At 44.4% G+C, this 17,607-nt stretch overlaps 1 protein-coding gene across 1 annotated transcript in view; it reads left to right on the plus strand.

Annotated features, from left to right (window-relative positions):
• Positions 1–17,607, plus strand: part of DCT (dopachrome tautomerase) — a gene marked incomplete at both ends in the record, with an annotated part of 37,514 nt that overhangs the window by 11,122 nt on the left and 8,785 nt on the right. The window contains one exon of the mRNA XM_081326402.1: positions 436–735. Within this exon, the coding sequence (XP_081182528.1) occupies positions 436–735 (300 nt within the window). The remainder of the gene's footprint in view (positions 1–435; positions 736–17,607) is intronic.

The following is a 17,607-nucleotide window of genomic DNA, read 5'->3' on the forward strand; positions in this document are numbered from 1 at the left end:
GCACATAGAAGTTTGCTTCTGTAAAACCCAGTAGAAACATTTTGCCTATTTTTAAAGAAATACACATTTTTTTGTGGATTACATAGTTTTCTCTCTTCTTTTTTATATAAGTCCAGAATTTGATTGTTTTACTATTTTTAAATCACTGGGGTTACAAGAACTCAGTTCCTAAAGTGCCCAGGTATACTTATAAACCTGGGGGGGGCTAACTATGTCCTCAACCTGTATTGTGTTTTTTGAAAGTGTTATCAGTCAGGTTCCAAAGACTTATTTTAACAACTACATTATAACATGAGCTTGGCTTGTTCCCACAGGGTACATCTAGGGGCATGTTTTGTAGGGGCATGTTGTAATCACATGTATTTGATACTTATGTCATTTTCTTGGCATTTTTATTCATATCCAGCAGTAATATGATGCTCTCTTTCTCTTTAGGATATTTTGCTGGCTATAACTGTGGCGAGTGCAAATTTGGATGGACAGGGTCCAATTGTGATGAAAAGAAGCCTCCAGTTATCCGGAAGAATATCCACTCTTTGACAAATGAAGAGCAAGAGCAGTTTTTAGATGCCCTCAATCTTGCTAAGACTATTATCCATCCTGACTATATGATTGCAACCCAGCATTGGTTGAGTCTACTTGGTCCCAGCAAAAATGACCCACAAGTTGCAAACTGCAGCATTTATAACTACTATGTGTGGCTTCATTATTATTCAGTCAGAGATACTCTATTAGGTTGGTGCTTTCCAGTTTGGTAGGAGATTAAGTAGTGAAAACAGTATTAATAATATGGATGCAATTTATTTGGTTCCCTATTACAGGGATGGTGAACCTTTTAGACACCAAGTGCCCAACCCCCCCCGCCTCCGCTCCACCCCCGCCTGCTCCGCCCACCCGCAGGACCACCTACTGCCTCCACGGCCCGCTGCAGATCACTCAGGTGCAGATCACTCAGATCACTGCAGTGCCATAGTGGCCACGCCCTCTGCCTGCACCCTGCAGCATCATCTGTGCACGACAGGGCATGAGGGCAGAGTCTTGTCCCTGCTGCTCAGCTGCCATGTCCTTGGCTGCGCTGCCTGGGGGCAACTCTCCTCTGGGGGGGCTGCTGGTGAGGAGGGGGCCACAGGGGGAGGTGGGGCTGGGGTGACAGTGCACGTGCTCACAGAGAGGGCTCTGCATGCCACCTCTGGCACACATGCCATAGGTTCACCACCACTGCCCTATTACAATATTAGGGGGTTGATGACCCTTTAGATCAGCTTCCTTCAATATAGGGCTCCAGATTGTTCTTACTGGGAAGATGTAATCTCAACCTGAAAAACCAGACTGGGGAAACTTCTGCATGTTGGAATGCAATCCCATCACCTATAACTATTGGTCATGGTGTTTGAGGCTGACGGAGGCCAGTTGCATCTGACAGGCCAAAGGTTCCTATCTATGCTATACATTGCATGGTTAACTTGTTCTCACCTTCTCCTGTTTTGGGAATAAAAGAAATAGCTTTTGCAGAATCCAACAGATCAGAATAATTTAACAGCAACTTGATCCACAGAGAACAGAAGCTGAAGAAGAATTTCCCACATGCTGATTTTTTTCAAATTAAGCTGGAACTAAAGCCACAGAAGAAGGGGACAGGTTTAAAAAAATGACAAATATGAGTTGTCCCTTCTTTGACTGTGTGTTTTCTTGCACAACTGTGATCCCCCAAGTTGAATCCATGAACCAGATCTTCCAAGCTCATTTCTTTAGTCCCTACCTTGGACTGAAATAACCTGGAGGCTGTCTAACCTGTGGCAGGCCCAGTTCATAACTAGTGAACAGAATGCAGTGTGCTTTACCAGTTGCTTCTACAAAGCAAGCTTTGTCCTCTTTAGAATATTCTTCCTGCAGTGAAGTTGTTGAGATGTGAGCATCTGGCTGCAGTGCATTTTTACAGTAGCCAGTATAAGTAATTTAAGGGTTATTTCTGGAGTACTGGAACTGTGCAGAGAACTGAGGAAAGAACTGTGGTAATTCCAAAAGAAGGGAAATCTATAGCTCCAGATTTCTCCAAAAGAGGATAATTGCTAAATTGTAGCCCTGTGCTTTGCTCCTCTTGGCCATTTCCTTCCTGGCCAGTTACATGTGCATAGGATAATCAATTTTCAGTTACATGAATATGTCAGGGATCCTTGTGCAAGTGAAGAAAAAAAAAGTTGATGTGGCTGTTAAATAGCGGGTTCTTTGGTGCAGGAATGAAGACGCGAAGCTGAATACAGGATAACTCATTGTTTATTTTGTGCTGGAACTGTACTGGGGAAAAGGCTGCAACTAGCCGCAATATGTAATCTAGCCCCTAGGTGGCAGCCAATGGATTTGAATCAACCATTGCCGCCTGGAGATAGCCAATTGCAGCACAGGAGACTTAAAGTCTGGGTTGCTGGAGAGCCGTTAGCTGCTCCAGCAACCCACGTGGTGTTTCACAAGAGCCCAGTACATAACACCCCTCCCCTCTTAGATCAGACTATGACAACGCCAATTAGTCTCAACAATTGTCAAGACTCATTATTCAAACACACTAAAGTAAAGTGATAATAATAAAAATAAAAAAACAATGTAGGTTACAATGAGATTAAACAACGTCTCAATGATCAGGCTTCCATTTGCAGTAATAGTTACAACATAGCACTAGATTCTGTAGTCTAGTGGCAACAGGTTTTACAATATATAGCTCTTTATTTTACAACATAATCTGCAAGATATGAAGGAGGCTTGTGTGCCCTAGAGCAGACATGTCAAACACAAGGCCCAGGGGCCGGATCCGGCCCGCAAAGTGGTTTCATGCGGCCTGCGAAGCCATCCTGGAAACAGTGAGGGAACGGCCCCCACTGCCTTGGCCCTGGCCCAGAGACCCTCCTTCTGCCAGAGACCCTCAGATCTGTCCCACTCCTGCCCGGGCCCCCATAGGCACCCTTGATGCGAACGATGTAGAGCTGGCCATGCCCACCCAGTAGGCCATACGCACTCTAGCCATGCCCACCCAGTAGGCCACACCCACCCAAGCCATACCCACCCAGCCCCCTGAGGGCAACCGCAATGCTGATGCGGCCCTCAATGAAATTGAGTTTGACACCCCTGGTCTAGAGGAACTCTCAGAGTTCCCATCACTTTGTGGTCTACCAGCTTACCCAGTGGGCTGGGTAGACTTGTGTCCCTTTGTGCTCCTGAGTCAAGGGGATTCAATGCACTCTGGCTGGCCTCTCCAGGTTGGCCCACCCCAGAGTCAGACTGATCGGCAGAGTAGGCACAGCGGTTGCTGAAGTTCTGTTGGCTTGCTCCTTCAGGGGGTCCATGTTGCACTCCAGAGCTCCCCAGTTCTCCCTCTGGTTCCACCTCAGTTAAGAAGGAAAAGTCCTGGTAGTCCATGTGAGGGCTGGCTTGGCCTTAAGTTTGAGGACCTTGGGAGGGACTTATGATGCAGTCATTGCTTAGTGACCATTCTGGAAACCATTTCCTGAGCTGATCAATGTGTCATCTGACAACTCGTCCTCCCTCCACCCCCACTTCCTAACATAGGGGTCCTGATGCCTTGGTGATTTGACCAGGAACCCACAGATTCCCATGACCATAGTTCCTGGCCCAAACCCAATCGCCCATGTGCAGCCCCCTTGGGGTTTTTGGTCGAGAGGCTTCTGCTGCCACTCTACCTGGATGCAACCTGTCCAGTTTAGTGGTCAAACGCCTCCCCCAACATAGTTCTGCAGGACTGTTGCCAGTAGCAGTGCAGGGCATAGAATGCTGGCAGAGTAAAAAATCTGCCAACCTGTGATGCCAGTCACCTGTAACAATGCGCTTGAGTGCTTCCTTCGTTGTCCTCACCATGCGTTCAGCTTGACCATTAGAAGATGGATTAAAAGGTGCAGACGTTGCATGTCTGATGAGGTTAGCTCTAAGAAAAGCCTGAAATTTAGCAGCAGTGAATTGGGCCCCATTGTCTGAAACTAAGACATCTGGCAACCCATGTGTGGCAAAGAGTTTTCTCAGCACCTGGATGGTCCTAGCAGTAGTCATGTTAGGAACTGGAATTACTTCCAGCCATTTTGAGTGGCTATTCACTACTATCAGGAAGAGCTGCCCCTGAAAAGGCCCAGCGTAGTCTATGTGAACCGTAGACCAGGAACTGTGCATTTCCTCCCACCTATGAACATAGTTCAGCAAGACTTTTACCTGTAGCAGTGCAGGGTGTAGAATGCTGGCAGAGTAAAAACTGCAAATCTGTGATGCCAGTCACCTGTGACAATACACTTGAGTGCCTCCTTTGTTGTCCTCACCATGCGTTGGCTTGTCCATTTGAAGAAGGATGAAATGGTGCAGACGTTGCATGTCTGATGAGGTTAGCTCTAAGAAAGGCCTGAGATTCAGCAGCAGTGAATTTGGCCCCATTATCAGAAACTAAGACATCAGGCAACCCATGTGTTGCAAAGAGTTTTCTCAGCACCAGGATGGTCCTAGCAGTAGTCATATTAGGAACTGGAATTACTTCCAGCCATTTTGAGTGGCTATCCAGTACTATCAGGAAAAGCTGTCCCTGAAAAGGCCCAGCGTAGTCTATGTGAATCCTAGACCAGGGAGTATGCGTTTCCTCCCACCTGTGAATTGGGGCCTGAGGCATTTCAGGCCTAGATTGCTGGCATGTATAACAACCATGGACTTGACCCTCAATGGCCTTATCAAGGCCAGGCCACCAGAGGTAGCTTCTAGCTAAAGCTTTCATTCTGACATTGCCTGGATGGCCTTCATGTAATGATTGTAAAACTCTGTCTCTTAGGGAAGTGGGAATTATGACTCTGTTCCCACATAAAATGCACCCATTATGTGCAGATAGCTCATACTTCCTGACAAAATAGCTTTGAAATTCAGAGCCTGGACTTTTTTCCAACCAGCCTGTGTATACCCATGACAACACTCTACTAAGTATTTTATCTGTGGCAGTTTCAGCAGCAATGTCCCCTGCATGGAGGGGAAACTCAGGTATGTCCTGTATGGACAATATTCTAGCAGCAGGAGCCGGATCTGGATCCATTAGTGGCAGTGGTAGTCTGCTGAGGCCATCAGCATGGCCCATTTCCTTGCCCAGTTTGTGAATTAATTTAATTTTTTTTTAAAAATAAATCTTTATTTACATTTCATGTTAAAAACACACCATACTCCAACAAAGACAAAAAAAAAACATTTACAATATACAGAAAATGAAGAAATCAAAAAATTGAAAACTATTTCAAAAAATTTCAAATTATATCTACTTCTAAACTAACAATTATATTCCACTCATTAAGTCTCTTATAACCATCCAACTCCAAAGCTTATTCATTAACAAAAACTATATCACTTCATTTTTGACCAACCTCCAAGCCACCCTCATTTCTTTAATCTTTTATCCATCCAAATATACCATTTATTCCATAATAGAAATGCTGGTGTCTCTTCTTTACCCTTCAACTTCTTGGTCAATGTGTCTGCTTCTGCACAATCAAGTATTCTCCTAATTATAACTTCATCCGGCGGGGTATGATTTGCCTTCCAAAATTGAGCATACCCCATCCTTGCCACCGTTAAGATATGTAAAACCAAATACCATATTTCCTTCTTAATATTCCTAGGCCTGGAGCCAAGCAGATATGTCTCTGGTTTAAGATCAACTAAACACCCTGTGATTTCCTCTATCCATTTTTGGATCCTCGTCCAATATCTAACCACTTCCGGACATGTCCACCATAAGTGATAATGTGTGCCAATCCCTTTACCACACTTCCAACAATCGGCCGACAATCTGGGGAACATTTTGGAAAGTCTAGCCAGAGGTAGATGCCATCTATAAAGCATTTTGTATATGTTCTCCTTATATGACGTGGAAACCACCAGCCTCATATTAATCCACCAAATCTCTTCCCATTTCTCAAGTGGAAGTGCATAACCAAAATTCTTCCCCCAGGCAATCATCGCGTCTTTTACCACCTCCTCCCCTACTACCCTAGTTAGCAACAATTTATAGCACTTAGATATCATCCCTTTCTCCGGACCCAGCAGAATCTTATCTAATTCCTGCAGATTCAGATAAATACCCCTTCCTTCCTTATCTTTCTTATACCTTGACTGGATCTGCAGGTAGGCCCACCACTCCAGTTGAAACCCTTGCTGAGCCAGATCTTGTCGCATTTTGAATTCTCCCCTGCTATCTAAAAGTTCTTTGTAAGTTGGTCTTCTTCCCTTCTTGAGTAGGGTCGGATGGGTCAAGGCTTCCAAGGTTGATAACCAACATGGAATTTGCACATAGTACTTGGCCTTTATCTTATCCCAATTCCAAATCAGTATATCCCTTATGTAATGGCGAGTGAACTGTTTGCTTGGAGGAGTACCTTCCTGCCAAAGAGCTGCATGTCATCTCTGGAGCAAATCAAATCCTTTCAAACTCAACAATTGATTATTCCTTAAACTTATCCATTCCTTGCCCCAAACTAAGAGGGCAACCTGATAGTAAAGTTCCCAGTTTTGTAGGCCAAGGCCCCCCTCTTTCCTTAATTTCTTGCATCATTTCCCCCCCAATCCTGGGCCGTTTCCCCTTCCATACGAATCTAGAAACTACCCCCTCTAACTCTTTTAAAAATTTCATCAAAAGTTTAACTGGTGCTGTCTGGAAAAGAAAATTCAATTTCAGCAAAACATAAGATTTCACCATGGCTACCCTTCCTAATAATGACAACTGTATCCTACCCCATTTTCCCAAGTCCATTTTTGTTTGTATCAGTAATTTAGAATAATTATCCTCCCTAATATTTGAACATCTTCCCGTCAACCAAATTCCTAAATATTTCACCTTCTTCATGATTTTAAACCCTGTAACGTCCTCTAACATCTGTTTACTTCTATTCGAAAGATTTTTTGTCAATATATTTGTCTTATCTTTATTTACTTGTAGACCAGCCACGTTTCCAAATTCCTCAATCCTTTTTAGTAATTCCGTGCTGGATTCCAGAGGGTTTTCCAAAACAAAGACCATATCATCTGCAAATGCCTGCAGTTTATAAATTTGGTCTCTTATCTGAAGCCCAGTAATCTCCTCATCTTTCCTTATTATTCTCAACAGGGGTTCTAAGGTTAAAATAAATAAAAGTGGGGAGAGTGGACAACCCTGCCTATTCCCCTTACAGATATCAAATTTGTCAGTTAAATTCCCATTTATTAACAATCTCGCTTCCTGCTTAGTATAGATTGCTTTTATCATATTACGGAATTTAGCCCCAAACTCCATGTGTTCCAACTGACACATTAGGAAATCCCAATTAACCCTATCGAATGCTTTAAGAGCATCGATAAATATTAAAGCTAATTGTTTATCTGGTCGGCTTTCATAATACTCCAGAACATTTAATATAATTCTGAGATTATCCTTTATTTGTCTAGTGGGAAGGAAGCCATTCTGGTCTGTATGTATGAATTGGTTTAAGTAAATTTTTAATCTATCAGCAATTATTGTCGCAAATATTTTATAATCTGAATTAAGAAGGGATATTGGCCTATAATTTTTAATATGCTTCGAAGGGAAATCATCCTTAGGAATCAAACTAATATTTGCCTCCAACCAAGTTTGCGGGACTATAGCCTCATCCAAAATTTCATTAAATAGATCTTTCATATGTTTTCCCAACGCTTCCACTAATACCTTATACAATTCTGCAGGAATTCTGTCAGTGCCTGGGGTTTTTTGACATTTCTGTTGTCTTACCGCTTTTTCAATTTCTGCTATTGTTATCTCCTGATCTAAGGCCTCTTTCTCATTAGGAAGTAACTTAGGAAGGTCTGACTCCGTCAGGTATTGTTTAATCCTCTCCTCAGGAACCTTTTCTTCCTGATATAATTCTGTGAAAAACTCAATCGCTATCTTTTCTTTCCCTTCTTTATCCCCTATCAATGTCCCCCTCTTTTTTTTTTTTGAAGCATGAGTCCGAGATGGCGCTGCCTTGGGAGGGGAGGTGATAGATGGCTGAGCCTCTTGTTGTTTTTCAGGCCTCCTACAGTGATATTCTGCCGTTTCCAGCCCTGTAGAGGCTGGGAGAAGCAGAGGGGGCATCTTTGGAGGCGAGGTGTGGTGCAATCACCTCGCTGGAAAAAGGAAAGCACCCCGAGGATCCGGAGGCTTGAAAGAGGGCTGCGGTTTGGCAGCCCTGAAGCCAATGACTCGGCAGTTTGAGAAGAAGCAGGAAAGTGAGAAAGGGTGGAAGTGAGTTTAAAGACTTTCTGAGCGAGCGCGCCAGCAGGGCGCTAAGCAGAAGTGAAAGGAGAGGCAGCCAGTTATCGGGGGTGATTTTGGCAACAAATACTTTTCTTTTTTTCTTTTCTTGTTTTGTTTTGTTACCCCTTTTGTCCTCTGCTGCCATGAATGCTGATTAGAGGCTTAAATAGACTTGTCTACGAATATGACATGATTGGTAGAAGTTTCCTTTTCCCTGAAAAAGTTAGTGTACTGATTTGCAGACTTATAGAAATCCTGCTTTAAGCTGACGGATATTGATGTGATGCTTTCTTTCTTTTTTTTTTTCTAGCTAAAGAGCAGAAGTGAAATTAATTCACAGAACGGGTTTAGATAAGTTCTGGAAGAAGACTTATTAGCAGGAAGTACAGGGTTTGTGATAAAGTATCTGGGAAGGAGTTAACCTGTGGTGTACAGTAGTGTGGAGAAGCCTCCTGGGACAAACTGAAATGTCTTTAATGATGACGTCAACTAAAACCTTAAAGAAGGCCCCTACCTTGACAGCAGCGACCTCTCCGGTTACGATGCCACCAGGGGTTAGGAAGTCGATGGAGAGCCTACCAGCGACAGAAAAATTTATACAATGCTACAAAATATGCAGGACATAATGGAGAGGAATTTTGACAACCTGAAGGCTGAGTTGGGGGACGTGAGAGAGGAGATGAAGGAAATTAAAGGAAAATTGGGTGTAGTCCAGGTGACTCTGGATACGCATGAAGAGCGAATTAAAATAGTAGAAAAGGACTCTGAGAATATGGAGAAGCAGATGGAGAAATGGGAGCACAGGTGCACGCAAGCATCCAAGAAGTTGGAAGATGATATGGTGTACCTGGAGATGGAGAAAGTGGCCTTTTTTTTGCACTTCCAAAATGTGACGGAAGACAGAGAAGAACAGCTGGAAGAAGTGGTAGGAGAAATGATTACAGTCCTGGTGGGGAAAGAGAAAAAAGAGGTTCGGTGCGATATTGATGAGGCTTTTCGAGTTCATACCAATTATGCCATGTGATACAGCCTCCCTAGGGAAGTGCATGTTGGGTTTACCAAAAAGGCGCTTAGAGATGAAGTGCTTTATAGAGCTAGAGACCAACCAATTCAGTATAAAGGCCGTCCGGTTACAATTCTTAAGCAACTGCCAAGAAGGGTCCGAGAGCAACATCAACGCTATCAATTTGTTACTTTGCAATTGAGAAAAAAAGGTGTGGCATATAAATGGCTGCTTCCAGAGGGGCTTCTGGTGATGTGGGAAGACCGAAAGATAAAGATTGAGAGTCTACGCTACGCACAAGATTTCTATAATTTTTTTTGTGGGACTAGTGATCAGGACAGTGATGGAGAAGTGGAGAGTAGAAGTCAGAGGGAGGAGAGGAATCCGGGGGGGGGGAGCGGAGGGGAGAGGGGGGCAGAGAGGGAAAGGGAGAAGAATATAAGAGGGTAACTAGACAGACTACCAAATCTAAGGCCCCACGTAAGTAAGGATGTGTCAAGGGGTGAATTTTTTGACACTCAATGTTAATGGTCTCAATGCTCCTGTTAAGAGAAAAAATATCTTAACCAGATTAAGGAAATGTGGAGATGATGTATTATGCCTTCAGGAAACTCATATTAAGAAATGTCAAACTAATCTGTTGAGTTACCCTAAACTAGGGAAATTATTTGTAGCGTCTGCTGAGGAGAAAAAGAAAGGTGTAGCAATGTATGTTAAGGAGTACTTGTGTCCTAAAGAATTATGGGCGGACCCGGAGGGGAGAAGCCTGATGCTGGAGATAGAAATGGTGGGAAGCAAAGTGCTACTGGTAGGCATATATGCACCTAATAATAATCAGGGAGACTTTTTCCAGAAAATATATCAGAAAATATTAGATCTGGAGTATGAGCAGATGTGTCTCTTGGGGGACTTTAATGCGGTGGTAGATAGGGCTAAGGATTACAAAACAGGGAGGGTTGATTTGAAGAAGAAAAAAGGAAAAGATAGGAGGGTTTTACCCAAAGTATTTAGGGATATGTGCGAAGAATTTGGCCTTAGGGATATATGGCGTGTGATTAACCCGGCCTCTCAACGTTATACCTACTATTCCCCCAGGCATAACTCATGGTCTAGGTTGGATATGGTATGGTTGTCGGATGGGCTGATATCTTATGTGAAAGATGCCATGATTTTGATGAATGAATGGGCGGACCACAACCCGGTGGCTATTACATTGATAAGGGGGAGTAGAGTGAGGAGTAGATGGATGATGAGTCTGGAGACTCTGAAGGATACGGTTTTTGTACAAAAAATTAAACAAGAGATGAGTGTTTTTTTTTAGAAAATAGGACAGAAGGGATGCCCCTATGAATAGTTTGGGATACGGCTAAAGCTTATCTGAGAGGCTTGATAATAAAACAGATGGCAGTTAAACGTAGGAAGGAGGAGGAAAGTAGGAGGGAAATTGCTGAGCAACTTACTAAGGCAGAGAAGGTTCTCCAAGTAAACCCACAGAAAGTGTATGGGAAGGAGCAGGTGGATTTTTGGAGGCATAAACTCAAACTTGTGGATCAAGAGAAAATAGCACGTCAAATTAGGGTGGCGAGGCAGAACTATTTTGAATATGCCAATAAGCCAGGGAGATGGCTTAGCTAAGGAAAGAGAAGGAAAGTAGAAGAATTGAGCAGTTAGAATTAATTTAAAATTGTATGCAGATAGAACAATAGACCATCTCAACATTTTTGGAGATAGCATGTGGGGGGTTTGTTTGTCTGTTGTGAAAAGTCCCAACAGAGGTTTGTGGTCAGTGTAGACCATGAAATCCCTGCCATGGAATATTTTTTATTCCAGCAACGATGGCTAGGGCCTTTTTTAATCAAACTGAGCATAGTTGCACTCAGCAGAGGACAATGTCCTTGAGTAAAATGCTGTAGGAACCTGTTTCCCATTTTTTTCTATGTGGCATAAAACTGCCCCCACACCATAGGGAGATGCATCACATGCAAGACATACAGGTTTAGACTCTTTGTAGTGAGTTACAGTGGACTTTTCTGACAAAAGTGCTTTTAATTCCTGGAAATTTTTTTCATGTAAGTTTGTCCATTTCCATGGAGCTTTCTTATCCAGCAGCCTGTGGAGGGGCTCTGCTATCACAGCCTTATGAGGTAGAAATGTGTGATAGAAGTTTAGGAGACCCAAGAATACTTGTAGCTCTCCCTTTGATTTGGGTCTAGGAGCCATTTTAATGGCCTTCACTTTAGAATCAGCAGGGTGAATGCTGTTAGCATCAATTCGGAAACCCAGGAATTCTGTTGAAGAAACCCCAATACTACACTTGTTCTTTTTTAATTTGAGGCCTGCTTCACGAAGCCTCTGCAAAACAGCCTTGAACCTACTGGCCAACACTTCTGGGGATTCCCCTGCAATAAGCACATCATCAAAATTGCTAAGCACATTGCTTTGTTGTTAAATTTTAAGCCGCCCTGAGTCTTCAGAGAAGGGCGGGATATAAATGGGATTAAAATAAAAAAAAATAAAAAAATAAGGGCAGACACCCTGAATACCCTTGAGTGTGTGCTCCATTATTCCCTAAAAAATACCCGGTGCAACACTGACTCCAAACTGTAAGCGTTTAACTTTGAAAGCCCCCCTGTGAGTCATGATCAGTTGTGCCACAGCTGTGGCCTCATCAACTGGCAATTGCTAATAGGCCTGTGCTAAATCAAGTTTAGCAAAAAATAGTACCCCCTTGCAAGGAGGCTAAAATAGGGTTGACCACTGGAACCGGGTAAGTATGTTGCTTGAGGGCTTTATTTAGTGTGCATTTATAATCAGCACAAATGCGAACTTCCTCGTTAGCTTTAAGTGGGGTGACTATAAGAGTTTCCCACTCCCCACCATCAACAGGCTGTAACATGCCCTGTTCTACCAGCTTATCAATTTCGGAATCAGTTTTATGTTTTAAGGCAAAAGGGACCCTACGAGGCTTAACCCTGATTGAAACTACGTTGGGATCAAGCTTAAATGAGATAGGTGGGCCTGTGTATGTTCCAAGGGTTGAATCAAAAACATCTGCGTATTCCTCACACACTGATGCAAGGTCTGCAGTTTGTATCTGGTTTATGCCAGTAATCTGAATACCTAAGTCATCGTATTGGGCTTGTGGTGTTATACCACGTGCATTGCTGGAGAGGCTAATGGCTTTCCAGCAACCCAGACAAGCTGTCTCCGGTCCTGCAATTGGTTATCCCAGGTGGCAAGAATGGGTTCAATCCTAAGGATGCCCCCTAGGGGCTATTCTATATATTGTGGCTTGTTGCGGCCCAAGCCTTCAGTACAGTTCTAGCAAGAATAAAAGCATGAGTTATTCTATACTCAGCCTCGTGTCATCATTCCTGCTCCCAAGAGCCCATGACTTAACAGTGGCGATGAAGGTGGGATTCTGCTTCGCCAATTAAGGGCTAAAGTCAATGAGGGTCGGCAGTACATGCCGGAGGAAAGAGGCATTTCCACCCCCTAGGCCGGCTAGTAAGCCACGCTAGCAGCTGTGTGCTCAGAGGACGCATTCCCTGAGCCTAGAAGCAGGATCTGAAAAACGCAGGAATCTGAAGGAAGATGCCGAAGGTCAGCAAACTAAGAGAGTTTGATGTGAAGTATCCAGAAGAATGGCCGTCTTACCTTTCGCAAGTAGAGAACTACCTGAGAGCAAATCAAATCGCGGAGGAAGGCCTGAAGGCCGCCACGTTGCTTTGTGTATGCAGCCTAGCAACTTTCGACCTAGCAGATAACCTTTCTGCACTGACACCCATCAAAGCAGTCTCATATGCAGACCTTAAGAAGAAGCTAACCAGGCACTTCCAGCCCAAGATGTTGGAGATGGCGTGGTGATTCAAATTTGACCAAAGAGTGCAGCTATCCAGGGAGACAGCTTCGGAGTTTATCGCAGGCCTAAGGCAGGCCACACACTTTTGTAAGTTCTCAAACTTAGAAGAACGACTAAGAGACCGGCTCGCCTGTGGCCTTCAGGACAGAACCCTTCTGCAGAGACTGTTTGCTAGACCCAATTTAACGTTTTCCGAGGCACAGGACGAGGTGATGGCCGATGAAGCCACTGGGGGTGCAGTGCAGACAGTTCAGCCCACCAAATCTTCAAAGGTCGAAGATTCCGTCCATCTTGAGATCGCCAAATGCGCCGGAGAATCATCATCATCAGAAGAACCTGAAATCAACAAACTGCAAAGGCAACCCAACGCGCAACACTGCAACAGTCACCAGTGAGAGAACGATTACAAGGCAGTTTTCTTACTGAGATGTAAAGGGTGCAGAGGCAACCACATTTGTGCCAAATGCAGATTTCGTTCGGCCACATGTAGAGCTTGTGGGAGAACCAGCCACATTGCAGTGGTTTGCAGAGCCCGCCAGAGAGACCGGCCACCCAAACACCAGTCGGAGGAACCGACTAGGAGAGGTACTGGGGCCCAGGGTCCAGTTAGTGTGGGATTCTTCAGAAGCCGGAGAAGCGTTTGCCGCACCGGGGCTCGATGCCCCGTGAAGCCTAAACCTAAGCTCTTGGTAGAGCTACAAGGAGTTCCATGTAAGATGGAGTTGGCCTTAGGCTCTGCAGTCTCAATCATTTCACAAGACACATTTGACTTCATATGTAGGCGCAGTAAAAATTGGGCTAAACTAAGACCCTCAGATATCATTTTAATGGATTTTCAGAACGCTCACATCAAGGTTAAGGGTGAAGCCACATTATTGGTAAAATTTAAAGGGTTTTTGGGGTACCTGGATGTAATAGTAGTAGGGGGTCAAAGAATGAGTCTTATTGGACTTGATTAGTTTGATGTCCTAGGTATTCAGATTACTGGCATAAACCGGATACAAACTGCAGACCTCATGGCACTATGTGAAGAATACTCGGATATTTTTGCTTGACAAAAAAGCCCCTTGGAAATGGACTAACTTACATGAAAAACGTTTCCAGGATTTGAAAGCTCTTCTATCAGAAAAGTCCACTGTAACTCATTACATAGAGTCTAAACCTGTATGTCTTGCGTGTGATGCATCTCCCTGGGGGGGGCAGTCTTAAGCCACACAGAGAAAAATGGGAAACAGGTTCCTACTGCATTTTACTCTAGGGTATTGTCATCTGCTGAGCGCAACTATGAACAGATTGATAAAGAGGCCGTGGCCATAGTTGCTGGAGTTAAAAAATTTCATGATTTTTGCAAGATTACTTGCAGGAACGCTATATTATGGAAGGGAGAGAATGGTTTGAGTTTATCCAGAATAAGTATAGGGTTAAGAAGTTTTATATTTGAATAAGGCTTTTTTCTTTGTTTCTTTTTCTATATTAGTTTTTTTTTAATATATATTTAATATTACTAAGGTTTGTTTTATCCTATATAAGCTAGAGAGTGATAGATTTTAGAGTTTATGGTTGTTAATATATGGTTGTTTATGATTGTTTTTTTATATATACCTTGTATTTAGCTCTGGGAAGTCGGGGGGGGGAGGGGGGGTGGGGGGGGAGGAAGGGGGGGAGGGAGAAGGGTGGGGGAGGGGGGATTTTCTAAGGGAAAAATTGTATGTTAAAACTTTTCAATAAAAAAAAATAATTCATGATTATTTATATGGCAGGGATTTCACGGTCTACACTGACCACAAACCTCTGTTGGGACTGTTCACAACAGACAAACAAACCCCCCACATACTATCTCCAAGAATGTTGAGATGGTCTATTTTTTTGTCTGCATACAATTTTAAGTTAATTCATAAACCAGGAAAGGAAATGGGCCATGCTGATGGCCTCAGCAGCTACCACTGCCACTAATGGATCCTGATCCAGCTCCTGCTGCTAGAATACTGTCCATACAGGATATACCTGAGTTTCTCCTCCATGCAGGGGATATTGCTGCTGAAACTGCCACAGATAAAATTCTGAGTAGAGTGTTGTCTTGGGTATACACGGGCTGATTGGAAAAAAGTCCAGGCTCTGAATTTCAAAGTTATTTTGTCAGGAGGCATGAGCTGTCTGCACATAAAGGCTGCATTTTATGGGGGAACAGAGTCATAATTCCCACTTCCCTAAGGGACAGGGTTTTACACTCCTTACATGAAGGCCACCCGGGCATTGTCAGAATGAAAGCTTTAGCTAGCAGCTACCTCTGTTGGCCTGGCCTTGATAAGGCTATAGAGGAGCAAGTCCATGGTTGTTATACATGCCAGCAATCTAGGCCTGAAATGCCTCAGGCCCCAGTTCATAGGTGGGAGGAAATGCATACCCCATGGTCTAGGATTCACATAGACTACACTGGGCCTTTGCAGGGGCAACATTTCCTGATAGTAGTGGATTGCCACTCAAAATGGCTGGAAGTAATTCCAGTTGCTAGCATGACTACTTCTAGGACCATCCTGGTGCTGAGAAAACTCTTTGCAACACATGGGTTGCCTGATGTTTTGGTTTCTGATAATGGGGCCCAATTCACTGCTGCTGAATTTCAGGCCTTTCTTAGAGCTAACCTCATCAGACATGCAAGTCTCCACCATTTCATCCTTCTTCGAATGGACAAGCCGAACGCATGGTGAGGACAACAAAGGAGGCACTCAGGCACATTGTCACAGGTGACTGGCATCACAGAATGGCAGATTTTTTACTCTGCCAGCATTCTATGCCCTGCACTACTACAGGCAAAAGTCCTGCTGAACTACGTTGGGGGAGAGGTTTGATTACTAAACTGGACAGGTTGCATCCAGATAGAGTGGCAACAGAAGCCTGTGGACCAAAACTCCCAAGGGGGCTACACATGGGTGATTGGGTTTGGGCCAGGAACTATGGTCACGGGAATTTATGTGTTCTTGGTCAATCACATGGGTGATTGGGTTTGGGCCAGGAACTATGTTCACGGGAATTTATGGGTTCTTGGTCAAATAACCAAGGCATCCAGACCCCTATCTTATGAAGTGGGGTTGGAGGGAGGGCGACTGGTCAGAAGACACATCGACCAACTCAGGAAAAGTTTTCCAGAATGGTCACTAAGTGAGGAGTTTGGCATACGTCCCTCCCAATGTCCTCAAACTGGCAGCCAAGATAGCCCTCACTGGAACCACCAGGGTTTTCCCTTCTCAGCAGAGGTGGAATCTGAGGGTGAACTGGGAAGCACGGAAGTGCAACATGGAACCCCTGACCAAGCGAGCCAGCCGAACCTCAGCAACCACTGTGCCTACTCTGCAGAACAGACTGACTCTGGGGTGGGCCAACCTGGTGAGGTCAGCCAGAGCGTTTCAATTCCCCTTGACCCTGGAGCACAAGGGGACATGGGTCTACCCAGCCCGCTGGGTAAGTTGGTGGACCACAAAGTGATGGGAATCCAAGGCGTTCCTCAAGGCTATACAAGCCTCCTGCGTATCTCACAGATTACATTGTGAAATAAAGAATGTATTGTGTTGTGAAACTTGTAACACTAACTACAGAAACTTGTGCATTGTGAAACTGCCTTTACTGCAATGTAAGCCCACGACTTAACACCCAGCATTTTTTTGGGTGAAATTTTAACTCACTAATGAGAAGGAAGGACTCACTGGAGAAGAGCCTAATGCTGGGAAAGATTGAGGGCAATAGAACAGGGGTGTCAAACTCAATTTCACTGAGGGCCACATCAGCATCGTGGTTGTCCTTTGAGGGCCGGGTGGGTATGGCCAGGGTGGGCACAGCCTACTGGGTGGGTGCAGCTGGAGTGCATATGGCCTACTGGGTGGGCATGGCCAGCTCTACATCATTGGCATCAAGGGTGCCTATGGGGGCCTGGGCAGAAGTGGGACATATCTGGGGGTCTCTGACAGAAGGAGGGTCTCTGGGCCAGGGCCAAGGCAGCGGGGACCGTTCCCTCACTGTTTCCAGGATGGCTTCAGGGGCCACATGAAAGCACTTTGCGGGCCGGATCTGGCCCCCGGGCCTTGTGTTTGACATGTCTGCAATAGAAGAAGGGGACGGCAGAGAATGAGGTGGCTGGATGAAGTCACTGAAGAAGTAGGTGTGAGCTTAAAAAGGGTCACCAGAAGATGGTAGAGGACAGGAAGGCCTGGAGGAACGTTGTCCATAGGGTCGCGATGAGCCGGACACGACTTCGCAGCTAACAACAACAAGATTACTTTTAATTTGTGAAAAATGACAGCTGCTGTGGAAAGTTTACAGGCAGGCGGGCTTTGGGGATTGTAGGTTGTACATCTACATTATGCAGATTTACAAGACAAAGAAAAACTTAGCACAAAAATTAGAAGGAAAAGAGCAGAAGAAGGAATGGTAGAGAGGAGCAGAAGTGTATACATTTAATCTGTCTTTGCAAATCTA

Source organism: Vipera berus (assembly GCF_964194415.1).
Source record: "Vipera berus genome assembly, chromosome: 4".
NCBI classification, from domain to species: Eukaryota; Metazoa; Chordata; class Lepidosauria; order Squamata; family Viperidae; genus Vipera; species Vipera berus.